Raw genomic sequence first — 21,960 nt, forward strand, 5'->3', positions numbered from 1 at the left:
AATAAGAGTGCATATTAAATTTCAATTCAAATTGAATTAGCTTCGCTATATGTTGGAATTTGCAAATAAAATACTACGCATTTTCTACTTGATAAAATTTATAAATAAACCAAGAATGCCTTAACGTTTAAAAGCAAGTTTCTTAAATTATTGTTTAAAAATCTTGTGGACAAAAAATAAGAGTATTTCTTTATTGTAACTATTTGGTCTCTGTTCATTCAGGTAAAATATTTGTTTGTGATGTTTTCCATAAATACAAGTCAGTTTCAACAAGATCGTTGCATCGCGTTGGTTAATATGGGTCGCGCAAAGCATTTTACCTCCGAAAAAAGGCGTCCAATTTTGCAATTGAGGAGTCAAATTAAATCCTATGCATTTATTGCAAATGTGCTTAACTCTTTAAGGTACAGAAAAAATGGTAAAAATTTTCCCAAGTGGTACAAAAAAAAATATTCTTATTTATAACAAAAAAACATAAAAACTAATTCAAGGTGCTCTAAATAAAACATAACATTCAGAAATATCAATTTTTTTACTTTTTTCTTGGTACAAAACCCATGGTACATATTTTGACCCACCATACCACTGCCTAAACCTAAAGTTATTTTGTATGGTAGGACTGAAAACAAGACTTGTTCTTTCCCAAACATAGGAGAACTTGACACTCGCTGCAGGTCCAGTTTGTGCGTATTTCAAATTCCTTGGAACTACAGACTGCACATTTTCGTCTACCGGTTCGTACTGGCTGAGGTGTACTTTGAGTAAGTTTAATCGTTTCTGGTTGGGAAGGTTTCCTTTTTTTGATGGGAGTTGGTAATGGTTTTTCGGTACCCTGTAATGATGTTACCAATTTGTCAGCAACTAGATGTTCTATAATATTCAAACGAAATTCTTCCATGTTCATTTTAGGCCCTTCAGATAACTTGTAAAGCACGTAAGTATTAACAACAGCAGCATCAATAAAGAAAAACATGATTCTATGCCACCATTTTTTGCTTTTTTGGTCGAGGCCGTAAACTGCCCTCCTTTGGTCAAATTTATCTACTGAGTTCATATGTTTATTGTAATCGGTCAGCGCTATTGGGCAAGGTATGTTTTCTACACTGCTGTCTTTCGCTTTCCTTTTGACCTTAGTTTTGTCATCTGGGTTGTGATAATTTGAAAGAAGGTGAACTGTTCTTTTATTGCGCCATTTAAATGCTGAAAGTCTTGTAGAACTCAGGTACCAGTCAGAATCACCTCTGTGCATTGCTTTATCTTCCAGAAATTAAGGCATATTTTTTCTGGTATGTCTAACAGTATCACAGGCATATAAATTTTCTTGATACAGTTGATTCATTAGGGCTTATTCATAGGGGACATTTGTAAAAAAGTTATCAAAGAAAATTTTATGATACCTGTGTTTTAAATTTTGTGTCATCTGAAGCACTACTTTGGTACCGAAACATTTTTCTGCAACAGGACCGGTTTTGCCACAATATATTTCAAAATCCCAGCAATATCCAGTGCTGTCAGCTATCATCTACACTTTATAGCCTCTCTTTACTGGCTTTGCAGGCATGTATTGTTTAATCGTAGATCGGCCTTTAAACTTTATCATAGACTCGTCTGCTCGTCGAGATGCAGACAGGCTTGAAAATTGGATTTCAACATTTCTAAAAATGGTCTTACCTTATATAATTTATCAAAATTATCGGAATTTCGGTTGGGCATGAAGTTGTTGTCATTAAGATGTACATTACTTAGGAGCCAACCAAAGCGATGGGCAGTTATTAGTCTACTAATATAGGGATCATGTAAAATTGGATCTGTACTCCAGTAATCCCTATATGACGGCAGCTTTTTGATACCCATTAGTAAGTTTATACCAATAAATGTACGCATTTCTACACTATCGGTGGGCTTATAACTTTTGCCGGAATTGTGAAAAGTTTGCTCTGCGTAGAGGTTTGTTTGAAACACCATATGTTCGACAATTTTGTCTGAAATCAGAAGTTTAAAAATATTATATGGTGTCACCCTATCTAGTTCCTTTATGACTTGGGCTAGTCCTGAATATTCCATAAATTGGACAGGTGGAACCGTTTTATTATTCTTACTCCACTGTATTTTGAATAATGTTTCAATTATTGTTTATGAATAATGTTTTAATTCGCTCAGTGGAATAAGGTCTTCGGGGTCCCATTCCTCCGGTTCTTCATCAGATGATGATATTACCATATTATCCGGTTCTGATAAATTATTTGTGATTTCTGGCTCGTCTACATCATTTTCATTACAACTATCATTAGTTATAATGTTATCCGAGTCGATATCTGATGGAATGCCTACAAATTCACTGTCCGAATTTTCAATAATTTCAATTTCATTATAAAGATCCTTTTCGGTCAAACCAATAATCTTAAAAGGTAATGGTTCTGGAAATCGGTCACTTGCCATATCTTGCTCCTACCTAAAAAAAACCTTACTTGTATGGTGGGACAAAATTTAACCCATAGTTAAAAATACAGAATATAGAAGTAAGTAACTCAATAATTTCAAGTTATTTAGTATATCAAATATTTCTAACAAAAAAAATAATAAAACTTTTAAAAAAATTATCTTACCCTTTTTAGAACGAAACGTGCAACAACAAAACATAAACAAACGAATAACCACTTAAATCACTAGGCACAAACTAGCGACATCTGCACTTTATACGCTTAATCTTTAAGGCTTATATGATCATATAGTCAGACGGTTTAATAAATAAACCGACGTACACTACTGGGAAAAAAACAATTGTAGGTGGGTTAAATTTTACTCCAATATACATGTAGAGTTGTATAATAGGTGGGTTAAATTTTGTCCCTAAGTACTTCAAAGAGTTAAAAAATCACCTACGAGTTTTATCTCCAGAGTTTTAAAAATACAAAATAAAACGGAAAATGTTCCTGAAAATCGAGGCCGTCTAAGAAAAACCACACGGAAGACTGATAAGCTTATTGTACGCGAAGTCAGTAAACAACCTTTTTCCACATCTACCTCTATAAAACGAAACTTAAGCCTAAGTATTAGCACTAGAACGATAAGAAGACGTTTGCAAGACCAAAAATTATATGGCCAGAAAAGTCCCATTTCTAAGCAAAAAGAATATAAAACAAAAAGTGGTATTTATTAAGAATAATTTTAATAAAAAATTTCAAAGAAATTGGTGCAGCATTCTTTTTAGTGATGAGACGAAGATCAACTTATTCGGATCAGATGGAAGATTATTCGTTAGAAGGAGGAAGAATGAAGAAAATAATCCTAGGAACACAATAGGCACAGTTAAACACGGAGATGGAAATATCAAATTGTGGGGCTGTTTTTCCTACAGTGGACCTCCATATTTTGGATTAAAGAGACCATGACAAAAGAAATGTATTTGAATATCTTGGATGGAGTCATGCTACCATCTGCCGAAGAATACATGGCTATAAGGTCGATGTATCAACAAGATAACGACCCTAAACATACGACACAGATTGTTAAACAATGGTTTACACAAAATAGGGTTTCGGCTCTGGAATGGCCATCACAATCGCCTGACCTTAACCCTATTGAAAACCTTTGAAGAAGAAAATCGAGTAGCTTGTAAAAAAACAACAAATAAGCAAGATTTATGGAAGGAAGTTCAGGAAGGTTGGTATTCCATCCCAGTTGAAACATGTCAAAAGTTGATCGCTTCGATGCCACAAAGAGGCGCAGCCGTCCTCAAGAATAAAGGTTATTCTACCAAGTACTGACTCGCTAATCTAATGCTGCCGTTTGTGTTGCGGTACATTGTAATTATAATTTTTTATGGCCATTTTTTAAAAATTTTCTAATTTTTTTGTCCACTATAAAACGTGTAAGAAATAAATTATTTATTTATAATTACAAATTAAACTGGCAAAGAATACCATGAGAAAAACCACATTTTAAATAATAATCCCTAAAGTCATAATATCGCTTACTACTATCGGTATGTCGACGATTGTCTTTTATTGTGGAATGGAAATCGAAAAGATCTTGATAGTTTTTTGTCAAACATAAACAACATACACAATAATATTAAATTTACACTAGAAATTCAAGGTAATAATAAAATTAATTTCTTAGACCTAACTATAACCAACTTTAACAATAGGCATGATTTTCAGATTTATAGGAAACCGAGCCATACTGGGGTAATAATACATAACGAATCTTTTCACCCCACTAGTCATAAAATTGCTGCATTAAACAGTTACGTAAATAGAGCCATAGATATCCCAATGACATCGGAACATAGAGAAAAGGAGTTTAATATTATTAAGCAAATTGCCACAAAACATGATTTTTCCTCAACAATTATCGATAAAATTACAAATAAAAAACTATTACGTAACTCAACTAGTAATGTATATTTAAACACGTTTCAGAATGATGACCGGGATCAAAACCCTATAAAATTCGTTACTCTTACATTTAATGGCCCTGTTTCCTATAAAATACAAAAACTTTTAACTTCACACAATATCAAAGTTGCTTTTAAATCTCAGAAGACATTGGGTAATCTCTTTTTAAATAATAAAGATAAAGATGATATTTTAGCATGCAAGGGTGTATATAAACTTTCCTGTGAGTATGGACATTATTACATCGGAAGAACAAAACGAAATTTTAAGAGCAGATTTGCAGAGCATAATAGATGTATCAGACAACACAATTCGGAATCTCTTTTTGCTAAACATATAATTGAAACTGGACAGATTTTAATAGTAATTTTAAAATAATTCATCGTTTACAGGATAATCGCCTTTTGAACAACTTAGAGTTCTTAGAAATTCAAAGATCACTTAAGAAAGACCATCACAATTCCTTAAATATACAAGTTCACATGGGAGAAAATAACCTAATTAACTTTATTTGACTAATAATTATTTATGAACGATCTACAGCCGTAGAGCTATCTATCGCGCGTCTAGGCAATTTATATCTATGAGATACATAGTACTGTAAGTAACCTATATACACGAATTGATTATTAGTTTGTAAATAGATAGATGTCGTTAATGATATTGTTTGTTTGAATAAATTAATGTGGCGTCCGTTTTTTTACGATTTTAACATTGAAAATTATATAAAGATCTAAGCAAAATATGTACGTATAATTTTTTTGTCTACAATTAAGCTAAATCTGTTAAACCTATATCGTTGATAATGTTGACAAATTATGAATTAAATGGCAAATAAAAGTCAGATCACTTTCAACAGTAGTTTATGAAAAGTTAAACTTTATAACCCTGCAGGGTGTCTTGAGTGAGTACTTTACGCACCATAGTATATTTTTTACAAAATAATCTAATTTTAAGTAGCTAGTATACTTTAATAATATTGATGCAAAGTTTACTATTTTTTTCCAGAGTGAAGATTGTACTATTTTCTGCCGATGGCTTTCCAAATTAATTCTTCTATTTCTAATAATCTCGCCGCTAAAAGAGGAGGAACTCTTATCAAAAATTAACGTTCTTAAATGTGAGTTCAGTCCCGGAAGTATATTTGAACACGTTATAGCAACAGCAGATCCACTGAATGTGTATAACAACGCTGATACATTTGAAAATTTGTCTTCCGAAACCATTATTGCGAGATTGATTCTGAGAGTTGTTTCAATAATTTCTACAAAAATTATGGAGTCCAATGATACTAACGAGGAATTCTTAGTAAATCAATTTAGTAGTTTTTTGTTGTTCTGGTCTTACATGTTTCAGTCAGGTAACAAATTATACTTCCCATATACTTTTAGTTTATAATTTCTAATTTTAGGAGGTTTGTGCAAGGTTTCTCAGGCAACATCATTACTACTTCATCACCCTGATATTAATTTACATAAAATTAACAACAACTTTATAAGAATTATGACAATTTATCCCACAGTTGTAAATGAGTGGTCTCATATACTAAGTATTTTAAACTACAATGAAATAGGTTGGTGGGATAATGTAGCTTGTGCAGAAAAGACTTGTATTAATAAAACTATCGTAATGACGGGAAGCATAATAGTATTATGTGACTATTTGGTAAGCATATTGTTGGTTAATATTTATTGAGTTTATAGATATATATCGTAACTTTTTAGAGCGAAAATCTAACAGAATCCGAGCAGCTCTCTTGGATACTACGAAACCATTCAGAAACACTAATAAATTTAATTGAGGAAGCACCAGTATTGGAATTTATTTCCTTCGTCCACAGAAATGCCGATTTGAGTAAAATGTTTATCAGCAGCGTTTCGCAGCAATGCCTACACATAACCGACGTAAGTTTAAAATATATACGTACAGGATAAACTATTTACGAGTAAAAACGGTATTTGTTTTAACTTTCGCTGTATTTTTCAAGAAATTCAAGACAGATAATCGATGTATTTAAGCTCGGAGAATTTAAATTAAAAACACAATTGCATGAAAAACAAAAAACATAAAAGAATAAAATATATTTATTTGAATATAATATATTACCAGCCAAGCGTTATTTTGATTAAAGAAAGATAGATAATTTTAAAATTTGGTGATGTTTATATATTTTGACATAATAAAGAATTAAATACCACTTCCGGTGTGGCCAAAAGCGGAATCAAGAATCAACAAACCGGGAATCCTTACTATATTTGATGGAGATTGAAAGATCGGAGTATAGTAAGTTTTTAACTGTGTTGGAGCAAGAAGTATAAGTTTTCGTCCATTGGGTTTATTTCTTTAGGTTCTATTAGGCCATAATCTTCACCAGGAAGGACTGCCAGTTTTGAGCGCCTTTATTAAAAAAATTATCATTTTTTCAAAGAAATCCTGCGCTTAGCCTTCATATTTTAATGTATGAATAATATTACAATAATCATCAGATGAGTTAAAAGAACTTGCAGCAGCATTACAATGGGTCAAATAGGATTCTCTAATTATTATCCATGTTTAAAATTAAGCTGGCTGTATTTGTTGGGAATCGTTCAAGAAATCTCAATATCCTGAAATAAGCCTCATTCCTTCATTTTAGGAATACAATTTTTTTCATGTGAATTTGAATACTTCACATGTCCTTTTTCGTACATGTAAAGTATTCGAATGAAGTGCACACCTCATATTCTCCAAATACATAAGCACATTTCTTATGTATTTTATCAGTCTCATGCACTTTTCTTCTAAGGAACTGTCAGCCTCTTTTTTTCTGTGTATGACTATTTTGTTTAGCGTTATGCCCATTCCTACTAATAGAGGTAAAATTATTATGTTGGATTATAGTAACGCATTCGATAATTTAAACTGTACCCTTCTTTTAGCAATTCTTCACTTTATTAGGTTGTCTGATCGAGCAATTTAACTCATATCAAAGTCTATATATTTTAACAAGTATATATTTCAAGTTGAAATATATAGGCTTTGCTCATATCGTCAACCAAATTAATTACACCCAGTATAAAACAAATAATTCCCACTGTTATAATTTCTAAACAGTTAATAATTACTAATCAATTTTACTACCGAATTTGCGAAGCACAAAATGCAACCTTAGCAATTGTGTGTATTTCATCTTTATTTTACTATGGGTCGTTGACATAGTTTTTAGGTATAAATAAAGGTCGAAATCTAGGGAAATCATCGTCGGTCCCCTCCTAAGGGTTGAATACCCTTGTAAGGCGGTAACTCTGCCCTTTGTGGGAACCGATAGTTAAATAACAAGATCGACGGAGCTTCTTTTAAAAAACATTTATTAAAATAAGGTTAACTAGGAGTACAAACAAACGTGAAGGGTGAACAATAATCCCGAACAGCGAGCTTTTACACGGAACTAATGCTAATGTTAACCTAACGACGATCGTATATATAGAGACAATTTACATAGTCAGCTATAATGACTATTCTAGGGATGTGACTCCTCCACCCTCAGATTTTTTAACGTCCTCGTTGATGATCTGCCGAAGCGTCTTCACTGGAATGGCCTTCAGGGAGCTGTATTTCTTCCACTGGTATAGCGTTATACATATCGACTGTTTACTACCAATACCTCCTATCTTCAATTCTGGTTTTCGCATATAGGAGTGTTACTTAAACAGTCGATATACTAGATACTAATATGATACATACAACTAAAACTATAATATAGTGAGTTTTTTTTTGCGAGATGATTTCATCAAAATTAACAGGTTCTAAAAGATCATGTTGGATTTTTGCAGGGTTTTCCAAATGTTTCAATTGCAAATGAATAGAAAAATTAGATGGTTGCAACCTATTGGCATCTGGAAGTTGTTTTATAGATATGTTATTTATAGCCAAAGCGTATTTGTGATGGCTAATAATTACATCGCACTGTCTTTGTATAAAAGAGCAATCTACTATATTTAGTTTTTGGAACTGAAAACAGTTTTCGTAAACAATTTCTTCCTTCTTGGCACAGAACAGTAAGGACTTTTTGTACGTTATCGTATGTATTTGATAGTTATTGCGAACAGTCACATATTGACAGTTTTCTGGTAATTTACAGTTATTAATAATAGGACGATTTGAACATAACCATTTTGAATTAATTTCTATACAGTTTTGGTACCAAAGGTCATTACAATAATATTTACTAGGACTAAATAACATTTTTGATTGATTATTTGGGATCGGGTATACAAAATTTAGATTACATGAATTTTTCTCTAAAATTGCCATACACATTAAATTTAGCGTAATTATCAAAAGTGTTATTTAAAACTTTGTATAAATGGAAAAATTGTGTTTTCGTGAAATTATTATTTTGATTATTCACCATATGTTGAATAATCAAAATAATAATTGTAACCCAACGACTAAAATAATAACCAGTGCTCATTTTAAAAGATTTTTGAATACCTAACTCTGATAAAAGTGGAATGTCTAAATTTTTGTTCTCCTTGTACGTATTTTTACATGATGTCACTTTAAAGGGCTCATAAAAAAAAATTGTTTGGTAACTGCTGTGCGACGTTTGGGGATATTATGGAATCGGAGGCGCCTGAATCTATTAGGACAGTCATTTGTTGTTGAAGTAAATAAAAATAACGTAATTCGATTTGCTGGGCTAAGTTATTTAAGTTGACTCTTGATTCGAGGCTGGGTATTGAAAATTTTCTTGATTGTCAAGGTTTTCCTCTTCCTGGAAAGATTCGTAATTTTTATCAGAATAAAAATCACATTGTTCCAGTTGGTTCTGTGTATTCCCGTCTTCGGAATAGAAATAGGGTGTGGGCTGTTCGTAGGTCTCGATGTTGGATAATTCCTCAGAGATAAAGTTTTTTGGTTCAGTACGTTGGAAAAAATTGGTATTTCTGGATGATTGTGGTCTTTGCTGGTAGATACGGGAGGGCCCAGCTGTCAAGATTGACATTGGGATTGGAGCGTCCTGTTGCGGGGGTTTATAGGGAAGGTTGTTTTGCTTGGATTTATTGCCAAAGACTTCAGCATTGGTAGGATAACGCCTTGGGATAGGTCGTGGTTGTACAAAAACTGGTCGGCTAGGGAAAGGTTGTGGAGCACGGGGTGGGACTGGGGCACGGGCTTGATGATTGACGCTGAAATGTTGGTTATGTGGGCCTGCATTTGTATTTCTATGAGTGGGATTATAATTCGGATTTGGGAGGTTAGAATGATGGTTAGTAAAGCTTTTTTGTGACTATAATATTAAAATTTACCACATGAGCATAAGCATCATTTAAGGTTTGAGGTTGTTTGACCATTAACATTGTTTTTTGTGTTTGTGGTGAGTTTGCTGTAAGAATTAAAACTGATGTCGTTTCGGCTTGACTTAAAAGTAATAATTTTGAAGCTTCATGTTTAACTTCGGTATTTATTTGGCAGATAATTCTTTGCATAAAACATTTTAATCTTTCAACAAACTCTAAAATCATTTCACCTTTATTTCTTTTAATATATTGCAATTGCTGTAATAAAATCAAATATGTCACGAGATCACCAAACTTTTTTCGTAATTCTATTTTGATTGAAGGCCAATCATTTAAATCTGGGCGTGACAGTAGGAAACTTTGTACACTATCAACTAATTTTGACCTAATCGCAGCTAATACAACTTTTCTTTGATCGTCAGAAGTCGCGGTAATGTAATACAAATCGTAAAATTCATCTATAGCTTTAATAAAGTTTTTTAGATGTTCCTGGTTTCCTGAGAACATCGGTAAAAGAGAAGTGAAAAATCTAATATTTTCCATTGTATTATTATTTAATTTTAATTTGTTTAATAATGAAATAAGTTCTTCTTGAACTTCAGAAGTTTCCTGTGTTACAGGTGTTAAAGTACTATCTAAATTAAGTTCTTCTACGTCTGAGTTTTCTGAGCTATCTGAATCATTATCAGAATTAATGAAATTTAACCCTAAAGCAACCCTATTTTTTAACAAAATTTTTCTCAATCGAAAGGAAGCGTCAGACATTAAATGGCAATTTGGCAATTACTTGGCAATACCCTTTGTACGGCAAAGGTTTGAAATTTTACAAATTTCTATATAACATCCCAAATCACATAAAGATGCTTGAAAGTATCATATAGCATGCTATATAACAATATAAGAAAATTTAATTATCGTTAGACTTGATCTTATAAGCATTTACATAACGGGTATAGGGTCAAAAAGAGCCCACTCTAATAAATCTCTAAAAACGGGTCTATTAAAATAATTTTATTTCAATAGACCCGTAACCGTTTTATATAAGATTATTAAATCTAATCATAATGGTTACTTTTTGATTAGTTGTTAGCATCAGATATTGTTCAGGATAAAATAAAATCCTTCAGCTTTATTTCACATACATATCTAAATGACTTAATGTACTCCAATAATCAGTTAACAATAGTGTAAAACATGTCACCAATTTCAAAATGGAAATAAAACAATGTTTGCTTTAATACATTTATTATTTAATTTTCCTGAAAAATAATAATTACTTAAAAATATATAATAAAAATAAAATAAAATTAAAATTATATACATAATATACAATAATTCATTATAACAGGTATTATATAAATTAGAATTAATCTAAAAATGTTTAAAAGTATTTTGTTAGCACTGAACTATACCAACCCAAACAGATTAGAAAATATTGTGACGATTTTTGTGTTATTTTCTTATCATACATGTAAAGACATTACCATTAGCGTTGATTGAATATTTGGGAAGATACGCAATCCTGTGTTAAAAAGTGTACCCGGTCGACTATCGGATTGCCGTTCAGTTTCGTGCACCGTGTGGTGCTGCCGCGAAGCGTCATATCTAGGAACGATTTATTTTAGCTGTGTGGACTTGGCTTTTGGCTTCTTTGAGTCAGGTTTTCAACGACGCTGGAATCTCCGGTTACGCGGCCGTGTTGGATATTTTTTTAAGATATGGGATGATGCTGCCAATTATGTTTTTATTATTTTTTTTGAACATACAACACGGTGTCATTTATGTGGTGGTCAAGTGATAAGTGATATACTTAAGGGTGGAGGCATATTGAAATTTCTTAAAAGTTAAATTTTATAAACAAATAATTACTTACCAAAATATGTTTTTGAGACAAAAATTAATACAAAAATATATATAAAAAGCTATTTTTACAAAATTACCAACAAAGTTTAATACAAGTTATAATTCCAACAAACATTGTTTCCTTCATTTTGTGTTCAAGAGGGTCAAGTTTTTAAATAAAAAGCCCGTTGCACTTAATTAACTAAAAACTAATATACAAAAAATATGTGGAACAAATTTTAAGATATAAGTAGGTTTCACGTAAATATTATAAAGAATAATTGAAATAATTCATAAGACTTAATACCGATCATAATATAACTTCTTGATCAATAATTTTTTGTAAAAAGTAACCCATTTTGTCATGTGATTCCATATCTGAAAAATGTGCAGCGTAGTGACATCTGTAAAGTAAGGGGTTGTGAGTGAGGATGTTAATAGAAATAGAAAATAGGCCATATTTTAAGTTTTAAGCGACACAGGAAAATTCTCAATTACCAGTTGTTACAACTATACTTAAAACTATAAAAAGATACCTAGTAACAAAAAAAAACATTTTGTTTAAAGACCCCGCATCACGGTTATACAGGACGTCAATAGAGGTGGAATAATTAGAGGAAAGTTGAGCAATATAGTGTCCTTTTATAATAAAATCTAAATACTTCCTAAACTTTGCAAAAAACTGAAATTTGGCAAAATCATTTTATTTTTTTCTGGCGTTATTTCAAAATATATGACAAAAGTATTTATTAAATGAATAAATTATTGTGACCACTTTTTCTCGCCTATACGATGACACCTTTAAAATTTAAAATACGACGTTCTGTCTTTAAAGAGCCATCATCAACTTTGTTTTTCTTTGTCGGCGCTATATTGACCATTTGCAGTTTAACGACGCGGGAATCTTTGGCCGCCCGGCCGTTTTGTTATTTTTTTAAGACAAGGGCGATGATGATAACAGCGCTTTTATTTATTTTGTTATTGCCGATATTTAAATGCGCTGTGATCTCGCATAAATAACTATAAAGATAGTTATAGATAAATGTGGTGGTTAAGTAATGTATGAATGTTTGAATAAGGGTTGAAATGTTTTGAATAAGGGTGTAACAACACTATAAAATATCGAAAATAGGCCACACTTTAATTTGCAATACAGGGAAACACTTAATTACTAATTCTTAAAACTAGAAAAAGTTAATAAGAAAAAAAAAAACAAATATTTTGTTTAACAGTATGAAGGGTCTCATCGCGGTTATACAGGATGTCTAAAATAAGGATGAGCAATAAATGGTTTAATTAGGCGAAAGTTGCGCAATATAAATGCAATGATTGAATAAATGCAATCTAAAAATTGGAAAAATGCCAAATACTTCCTAATATTCAGGAAAAAGGTGAAATTTGGCAAAATGGTTTTTTTATTTTTTTCTGGCGTTATTTGAAAATATAAAATAAAATCATTTATACATTGTTGTAAACGCTTTCTCTCATTTACAAGTTAACATCTTTAACTTTTAAATACGACGTTTAATAACTCTTAAATCCTTCTTTAGAGAGTCATAATCAACTTTTTTTCTTCTTGTCGACTCCATGTTGGCCACTTGCAGTTTTGAATAACCCTTTTACAACAAGAATTACTTTTTCAACGAGGTAATTTCTAGTGAGTAGTTGGAATCATCCCTATTAAATATTATATACCTCTCTCTCTTTTAAATACAATTTCGAATTTCAAAAAATTCAAAACATACTTTATTCATAAATACATGGTACCTACTTGTTGACATGGTACTTCTATGATATAAAATAGGCACATTAATCGACATATTACTAACACATAATTTAAAAACAATACACAATAGTGGGTTCAACATACTAGTATAAACACAAAATGTATTTTCAATTTCAAAGCAAGACGACTTAAAATTTTTTTAGAGTAACATCACAAATTCTAACCTTTACATCTTTACTAAAAACTAATTATATACGATTGGCCTGTTCCTAACTATCTTAAAAAAATTCTAATGCTATAAAAATACTTGCTTTTAAGAAGTTTCGTTAAGAACTTTTTAAAGCGAGGAGAACTTCTAGAGACTTTTATGACATTTGGAAATATGGAATATTGTATTCTTTTCTGATACTATAACGTTTTAAGGAGCCATTATTTTGAAGATACAATTTATATTTTTTATATACTAGGCAAGCAGACTCAACAATAAACAAGCAACACAAGGAAAGTATCTTTAAATAGAGGTCTGCATGTCCTGTGGAGATTTATGACACATATATTTAATGGCTCGTTTTTTAAAAACAAACATCGAGTCAAAAAGCCGTTTACTAATGCAACTCCAAAATGTTATTCTATACTGTAGGTATTTTTGTATGAAAGTAAGTTCCAACTTTCGACAAAAAAAATAGACCGTTTTTGCAGATATCAATCTCAGTTTAAAACCACTCTAACAGCATAACATCGTCTAGCCAGTTTTTGCCTCCTGACATACCTCCATAAAACTTACGTTTACGATCGATAACAATTCGAAGAAATCTGTTAAAATTATTCACTTCCAATTCTTTCTTGTGAATCATGAACTGCTCTGAACATAAAAACTTAACAATTTAGTCTTATCTATGTTTAAAGACAACAAATTAGCATCAAATCACTGTTTAATCATTAATAAATCTGTAGAAATTGTTTTTGTTAATGTGCTTTTATTATTGTCTGCCCATAAGATAGTGGTGGCATCTGCAAAAAATAGTGAAGAATCCTCTTATCTGGAGAAACGCCAGGTCATTTATATACAATAGAAATAAAATAGGACCGAGAAACGAACCCTGCTTACTACACAAAGTTCAGACAAACTGCCATTTGGCCAAATAAACTTTTTTCTGTCTAACAAAACAAAATTTTAACCATTCTAGAGCAACTCCCCTAAACCCATATCTAGAAAGCTTATCGAGCAATTTCCATGGTTGACACAGTCAAAGTCTTTAGAGAAGTCGCAGAATACCGCTGCAGCAAAGTGACCTTCTTCAAGCTCAAATATAATCTCTCCGGGAATGAAAACATTACTCGACATTCATTTAATATGTTATTTTTTTTATTAGGAAAGCTACCATTCGTACTATAACCAGTTTCTCAATAACTTTAAAGGCTTTTTAGGCTTTATTTTTATCTTTTTCATGAATGAATTTCATCATGAAAACAATTATTGAAAATACTTAAAACACTAAAGACCATAAACATAATATATTGATTTAAAATTTTCTTAAAGTAAAAAAAAAAAGAGAAAATGGCTCTCATAGACATGAAGAGACAGTATTTTTATGAGTTCGGATTGATTTTTGTAGATAAAATAGATAATTTTCTGTGAGGTTTATAATTAGATTTTTTTAAAGATTTTCTAATAAGATTTTGAGATTCCCATATTAGGTTGTTATAAATCAAAGTCTTAATTAATATACGCACACTGATTAATTTTGCCTAAAGGAGCCATCGTCTCACAAACTAAACACATTTACATATATCTATCTATTTGTGATTATGATATCCAAGAAAAATTTTTAACAACTACCAAATTGCAATACGGCAAACACGAACCTGTGCAAAAACTCTCCCACACGACTCGGATGATCGGCCGATTACTAATGAGAAGCGACGGACGAAATTATTTTCGCGCATACTGGAGAGAATCGCCATCTATTTTTCACGCATATTTGCGGTCACGCTTTAGCCCATAAGGTTGCGTATCTTCCCAAATATTCAATCAACGCCATTAGGTTAATAATATCCCTGTTTTACTAACACAAACATATTCTATAGAGGATAATAATATATTAATAACAAATGTTTTTTATTTGCAGAAATAAAAAAGTACAAAACAAAACTATACATGCAAATAAAAGGCCGACAAATTCAAATTTCTACAGTGCAGATTCTAGTCTTCAAGACTGTGACCGGAAAAAAATAACATTTTATAAAGTATATAGTTCACCCAGCAGACAATTAAGATACTCTATTCGGATAATACTTACGACTAATGACATAAGTACTCACATCCATGTACTAAACCTACACAAGTTAAAAAAATACATAAGCTATATTACTAAAAATGATTTAAAAACAAAACATGCCAGACATAAAGAGCAAAAAAATACATACATAAAATATAACTACACCTAAATTAAATATTTTATAAAAATGTATAATAATCTTCTTTGCAAAAAAAATCTAGATTTCACTGCTAAATGAATTATCTTTGTTCAATACATATTTCTTTCTGTTTCTTAAAGAAAAATTAGACATATTTAAAATTCCTTAACAGAGTATTATCTAAAAAAAACAATACATCTATCTGCAATACCAAATAAACTCTTTGAAAATTAAAACAACTTATAGTATGGCATATATCACATATATAGTATATATTTGTTGGTCTCCGATAATACTAACAACATAACTTGGAACTATAATATTGAAAAAAAAACTTAATTCAAAAACAAATGCTTGCAGAAAATAAAAAAAAACAAGTTATAACAAAAATATTCACTCTGATCTTCTCTCACTGAACATAGGAAGTGGTATGATATGAGCATGAAATAAAATGAGAAAATAAGCAGTGCAAACCTTATAAATGAATTCTCTGAATGATTCATGTGAAAAATAATGACAAAACGAATTTTTAAATAAATATGTATTGTAGTGTAAAGCCAGCAGTATCGGCGTTATTAAAATTTGGTGGAGAGAACTGATCAGAACAAATTCTATAGCTCAAAGTTTTAATAAAATTTACATTGCATACTTCTCTCCATATTTTTCATGTAATGGGGACTGAAGGAAATTGAAAAATCTTTTATTACTATGTTAATTACTATTACTCTGTATCTGAACCATTCTTACATAAAGGATACTTACATGAAAATTTTAATCAATTTTTTAACAGTCGAAAGGAAATGAGATGCCCGACATTTTGTAATATGTATTTATAACAATCAAGTTAAAAATTAAATATGTGAAAGGTGAAACATCTTGATTGAAACCAACTGAATTTGATTTTATTACAGACTAAAAATTGAAGATACAAAAAAATAAACGAATTCTTTAGATAATTTAAAACAACTTTTGTTAATGACACATAGTATTTTTTCCAATAATAAACCTTCCAAATGAAAACGCGTTTTGCGGGTGTCCGGAATGGCCTTTTAATAATTATTGGTTTGTTTAAACATACATAAAGGCACACATTTAAAAAAAAATATTTTTTTAAAACTTTGCACCATGATTAATAAAATACTAATTTCTAGAATTCTATACATTATTTAAACCAGTTTTAAGACATAATTTTTTTCCCATTAAAATTTTCTCTCTTATTAACGTTTTATTATTGCATCTACAATATTTTATTTATTTATTTCATTTAATCTCATAAACTTAAAAGGGTGATATAAGGATTTGATCCATCAAAGTTGGCAAACTTATTATTATTGTTATAATTGTTAACCACTCAACCTTTTACACTTTCTAAAATGCAGTGAAATTTTTATATTCTTAACAATCCCTTCAAATTTTAAAGAAAAAAATAATTGAGAACAAGACAATTTACGAAAAAAAAACTTTAAAACTAGTAGTAAAACGGATGCGTAAGATTTTTTTTTTAAATTAAAATATGTATTGTTAATACAAAGGCCTTAAACTTACGTAGGAGAGCAGGAATTTAGATATAAATGTAGGAGCTATTGTATTGTAACCTAGTATTTTTTTATACAATTTTAGGCCGTTTTTAAAATGAAAATCTTGGACTCGATTGAAAACTGCCATATATCTCAAACCGGTGCTGTTATAAAATTATTAATTCCAAGAATGTTGTGCAGTCGCCAAATGGCAGTATCCCGCTCAGCTGCTCATTTGGCCAGTAGAAAAATTGAGTTTTTGTCCACTATGACGAGCGAAGAGGTCCTAAAGCAGTTGTCGAAAGAAGATTTGTTTATCATAAAGGAAGAGTTAAACATTAAGAATTTTTCAAAGAAGTAAGTATTAAGAAGTCAACATTTTATAGTTTTAGTCAACATATTTCTTATACAGGGTGAGTCATTAATATTGTAATTTCAAGTCGAAAATTCAAGGACGTATTTCTTGGGTCAAAATATTCACAAAAACTTCCTATAAACCTATGTTCGAAAATGGTTCTCTGAGGAGATACAGGGCGTTAAAATTTAAATTTCATTTATTTTTAATGTTTCTAAATAATTTGAAAGGAAACGAGAATAACCATATGAAGTTAGGTATAAAGATATTCTCTAAGGTGCTAAATTTAAATTTTTTGATAGTTTATGCAGCCCGGTCACCTGACTTAACACCGCTTGGTTTTTTCTTGGGATATTTAAAGAGATAAGTTTACACTGAAGACCTAATAAATTTGGAGTATTTAAAAAACAAAATTACACGTGCTTGTAGAGCAATTTCAGAAGTAATAAGAAGCGCCTGTGCCACTGAGCTAATAAACAGGTACCGTCACTGAGCTAATAAAAAGGTACCGTTTTATTAGCTCAGTGGTACAGGCCATAAGTACCATAAGTTCTGCCAAACCGAGATCGGTCAGCAATTTGAACATTTACTATAAGTTTTTTTAAATTATTCTGGTTTAATAATTGTTTTTAACTGCTTTAATAGATTGAATAAGAATTAAATAATATCATCATAATAAGCAATTATCTCAAATCCCATCAATATTTGACGTATAGTGTATTATACATTTTTTATGTATAGAATTAAATGAAGAGTAAAAATTTTGTAAAATTTTCAGGGCGTTCTATTCTATTTAAAAAAAACTTACTTGACAATAAAGACTTTGTTTTTGACACACTCTGAATGTTTACAATACTGCCAACAAAAAAATTAGTGTTGCCAAACAAAACACTTTTTGTCTTTGTCAACTTTTTTTTCATATCATATACAGGGGCGAAAAAATCGTGTGTAAATAATAATAATGTTTATTTACGATGATTTCAAATCCATATACACCCTGAAGCGGTAAAGCTTGTTAGGGCAAGAAAAAAAACAAAACCCGTGAAAAGTCCATATAGAGTGTAAAGTCACATTCGGTTTAGAGTTCATATTTTTCAGAACTTCTACATTTCGGGGTTCTACGCAATTTAGGGGCAATTCACCTAATTAACTAACTAAAGCTAGTAATATTTTATCCTGGTACAGAACATATAGTACATACATTACAAACACATTTATACCTAATGTGTTTGTAATGTATGTACTGTAGTTTGTAATGTAGTTTGCCTATCTTTTTCAAAAATTGATTTTATTTTTTATACAATTTTGCTGCCAAGTAAGAAGCAGATTTATGGCCAATTTCTTTTTTTGAATAAGGAACCATTATACAGTCAGTGTTGTATCGTGTTGGTCTATTATGTTGAACAGGTCGGAGAATTATTTTGTTTTTGGCAATGCACATAACAATACTGAAGAAATATAATTGTCACACATCGAACACTCTGGATTGAGCAAAGATCTGGTTGCTCGCATAAGTTTTATTTTGATTGTAGAGGACTTTAAGAATCCATTTTTGAATTACATCCAAGTTTTTAAGATAACAGTCTATCGCACTTCCCCAACCAACTATTCCGTATTTTAACACATATTGAACTAGGGCATAATAATTGTTTTAAGCTTGTCAACTTTGAATATTGTTTTTGAATGAGCAAATCTGGTTACAAGGTACCTAGTTTTTGTAATTACATAGTTTATCTACTGGTCCCATCTTAGGTGAATATCTTTCATAATACCGAGATATTTGACAATAGCAATTTTGGAGATTGTGACGTTTCCATTTATTTCTAGGGTGGAAAAATTTGTCAGTATGAAAATAGAATGTAAATGGCAAAAATTTTGTTCTGTGCTTATTTAGTGTTAATTTATTTATCTGAAACCACTTACATATTTCTTTAAAATCTAATTCAAGTAACTCTCTTAAAGACTTTCACGACTCTCCTTTATAAAAGATAACAGTATCGTCGGCAAAACTAATTATATGTCCACATGAATGTATTTTTAAAAGACCATTTATATAAGCAATGAATAAGACTGGTCCCAGCACTGTTCCCTGAGGAACCCCGCAGGTTATAGTCCTTGTACTACTTTTAAGTCCTTCAATGTTAACAAACTGGGACCTGTTTCCTAAATAACTTTTTAAGAGATTCAAAGCACTTCCTCGTATGCCCAATTTCTCTAATTTTCCTATAAGTTTTTTATGACAAACCGTATTAAAAGCTATTTTAAGATCTATAAATACAGAGTCATGTTTTTTTTTATCAAGAGCTTCATAAATTGCGATCAGAGATAAAACTGCATTTTTTGTTGATTTGCCTTTTCTAAATCCAAAGTTATTTATCAGATATAATTTTATGTTTTTCAAAAAAATTAACAATTTGGGATTTAATAATGGTTTCTAAGATTTTTTAAAAATTTGAAATCAGTGAAATCGGCCTATAGTTGTTCACTCATTTTATCACCTTCCTTAAAAAGTGGTTTAATTTCTCCTATTTTAAGGGCATCTGGAATCTGGCAATTTCTTTTTGAACCTCGGAATGAACTCCATCATGACCTGGAGATTTTTTTGTTTTTAGTTTGTTTATAGTCCTCACAACATCAAGTTCATTTATTTTATGAAATGAAAATAGGCTTCTTGGACACCTTGGTTCCTGTTCCCTATAATCATTTGGACTTTCAATTTTATCCGCCAATTTCTCCCTAATTTTACAAAAAAAAATCATTAAAATGATTTGCAATCTCACTTTTGCTCATTACAATTTGCCCACTCGATAGTTTTAATTTGTCAATTTTTGTTTTTCGAAAAGGTTTGTTACAAATTTGATTAACACAATTCCAAATAACACTAGTTTGATTTTTATTTCGGGAAATTATGTTTTCTGTGTATGTTTTTTTAGCATTTTTGATTAAATTTCGCAATCTATTTTTATAGGCTTTGTATTCATTATATAAGTTATTATTATTAGGGTTTTTGCGACTTAAATTCTATGAATAATTTTTTTGCTAATTGTTTTTAACAGCCCCTTCGTTATCCATGGTTCTTTACCGTTTTTTGTATTTGTAATAATATGTGATTTTATATTTTCATTTTCCTGTAAATAGTTGGCAAAATTTTCAACAACAATTTTTTGGTTAATTGCTGGAGATCTATAAATGTATGTAAGAAGAAACTGTTGGTTCTTTTCGGTGACATTAATTTCGACACACTTGACTTCACCGAGAAATTTAAATATATATTTATGTGAAATAGTTTCTCTAATATAAATAAATATTCCATCAAATTTATTAAAGCCACCCGAATTATATATACAATGATATCCAGGCAAGTTAAAGAGTAGTAAATCGTATATAAGATGAGTTTCAGAGAATACAATAATGTCAAACTCATAGGTAGCCTGCTTTAAAAAGCATTGAAATTCATCAAAGTTGGAATTTAGTCCACAAATATTGAATTGAAATATTCTAAATCTCTTTTCTATATTTTCTATTTGATTAAAAATATTCAAGTCATTAACTATGTAGGAACAATGATTTTATAATATTCTTCATTGTGATTGAATGTTCTATATTTAACGCATTTATATAAAATATTTCGCACTAACCTTTTTTAATAATAGACATTAGTACATAGTTTAAAATTAAAATAAAAATGACGAATATTACACGTTAAAAATTTACGAAATATTAAAAAAAGTTTAAAAATTTTACGGTCTAATACAAGAACATGCACATGGTACAACATAGACAAAAATTAAAATTAAGAAAAAAAAGCGTTAAAAAGGTTTTTAGAAATTCGTTTAGTACCTATTACTTCCGCATCTTTTTAATTGGTGGGAGTGCACACGTTTCTTCCTGAGTGTGTGATTGTTTGCTTTCAAAAAAAATTTGATCTTGTTCTCGCACCTATTGTCGACTGTCTGTCTTCTGGAGTCTCGTTGCTTTTGTTTGGTACTGCATCAGAAAAAACTGGTGGACATGCCTGATTTGAAACTGATTGGAAAGTTTGGATAAGTTCTTCTAAATGTTGAACCTGAGACTCTGTCGATTCTAGTTGTTCTATAGCAAATGCTTCGCCGTTTACTATAAGTTTGTTTTTAAATACTTTGGCAGAATTGTTTTTATTTCTCGCTATTTGAAGATGTTATAGTACAATTTTTTGCTGCTTTCTGAGTTCAGGTGTTAAATCGTTTGCAATAGAATATCCACTACCTTTTAGTTTTTGGCAATTTTTGAACATTTTTGTTTTTTTTTTAGGGTTTTAACAAATTCTACCAAAATTGGTCTTGGTTTTTTCGAGTTATCTTTACCCAATCTGTATAAATTACAAATGTGGGATGCCTCTACTATAACTTGTGTTTATCCTTGTATAGCGTTTTAATAGCAC

General features: G+C 30.6%; 1 protein-coding gene across 1 annotated transcript in view; it reads left to right on the forward strand.

The window, feature by feature from the left end:
* LOC126746626 (huntingtin-like) overlaps window positions 1-21,960 on the forward strand; it is a 157,491-nt gene that overhangs the window by 90,315 nt on the left and 45,216 nt on the right. The window contains exons 21-24 of the mRNA XM_050454956.1: window positions 5,409-5,760; window positions 5,812-6,065; window positions 6,125-6,304; window positions 17,289-17,542. Coding sequence (XP_050310913.1) covers window positions 5,409-5,760; window positions 5,812-6,065; window positions 6,125-6,304; window positions 17,289-17,542 — 1,040 coding nt within the window. The remainder of the gene's footprint in view (window positions 1-5,408; window positions 5,761-5,811; window positions 6,066-6,124; window positions 6,305-17,288; window positions 17,543-21,960) is intronic.

This window comes from Anthonomus grandis, chromosome 17 (assembly GCF_022605725.1).
Source record: "Anthonomus grandis grandis chromosome 17, icAntGran1.3, whole genome shotgun sequence".
In the NCBI taxonomy this organism is placed as follows: Eukaryota; Metazoa; Arthropoda; class Insecta; order Coleoptera; family Curculionidae; genus Anthonomus; species Anthonomus grandis.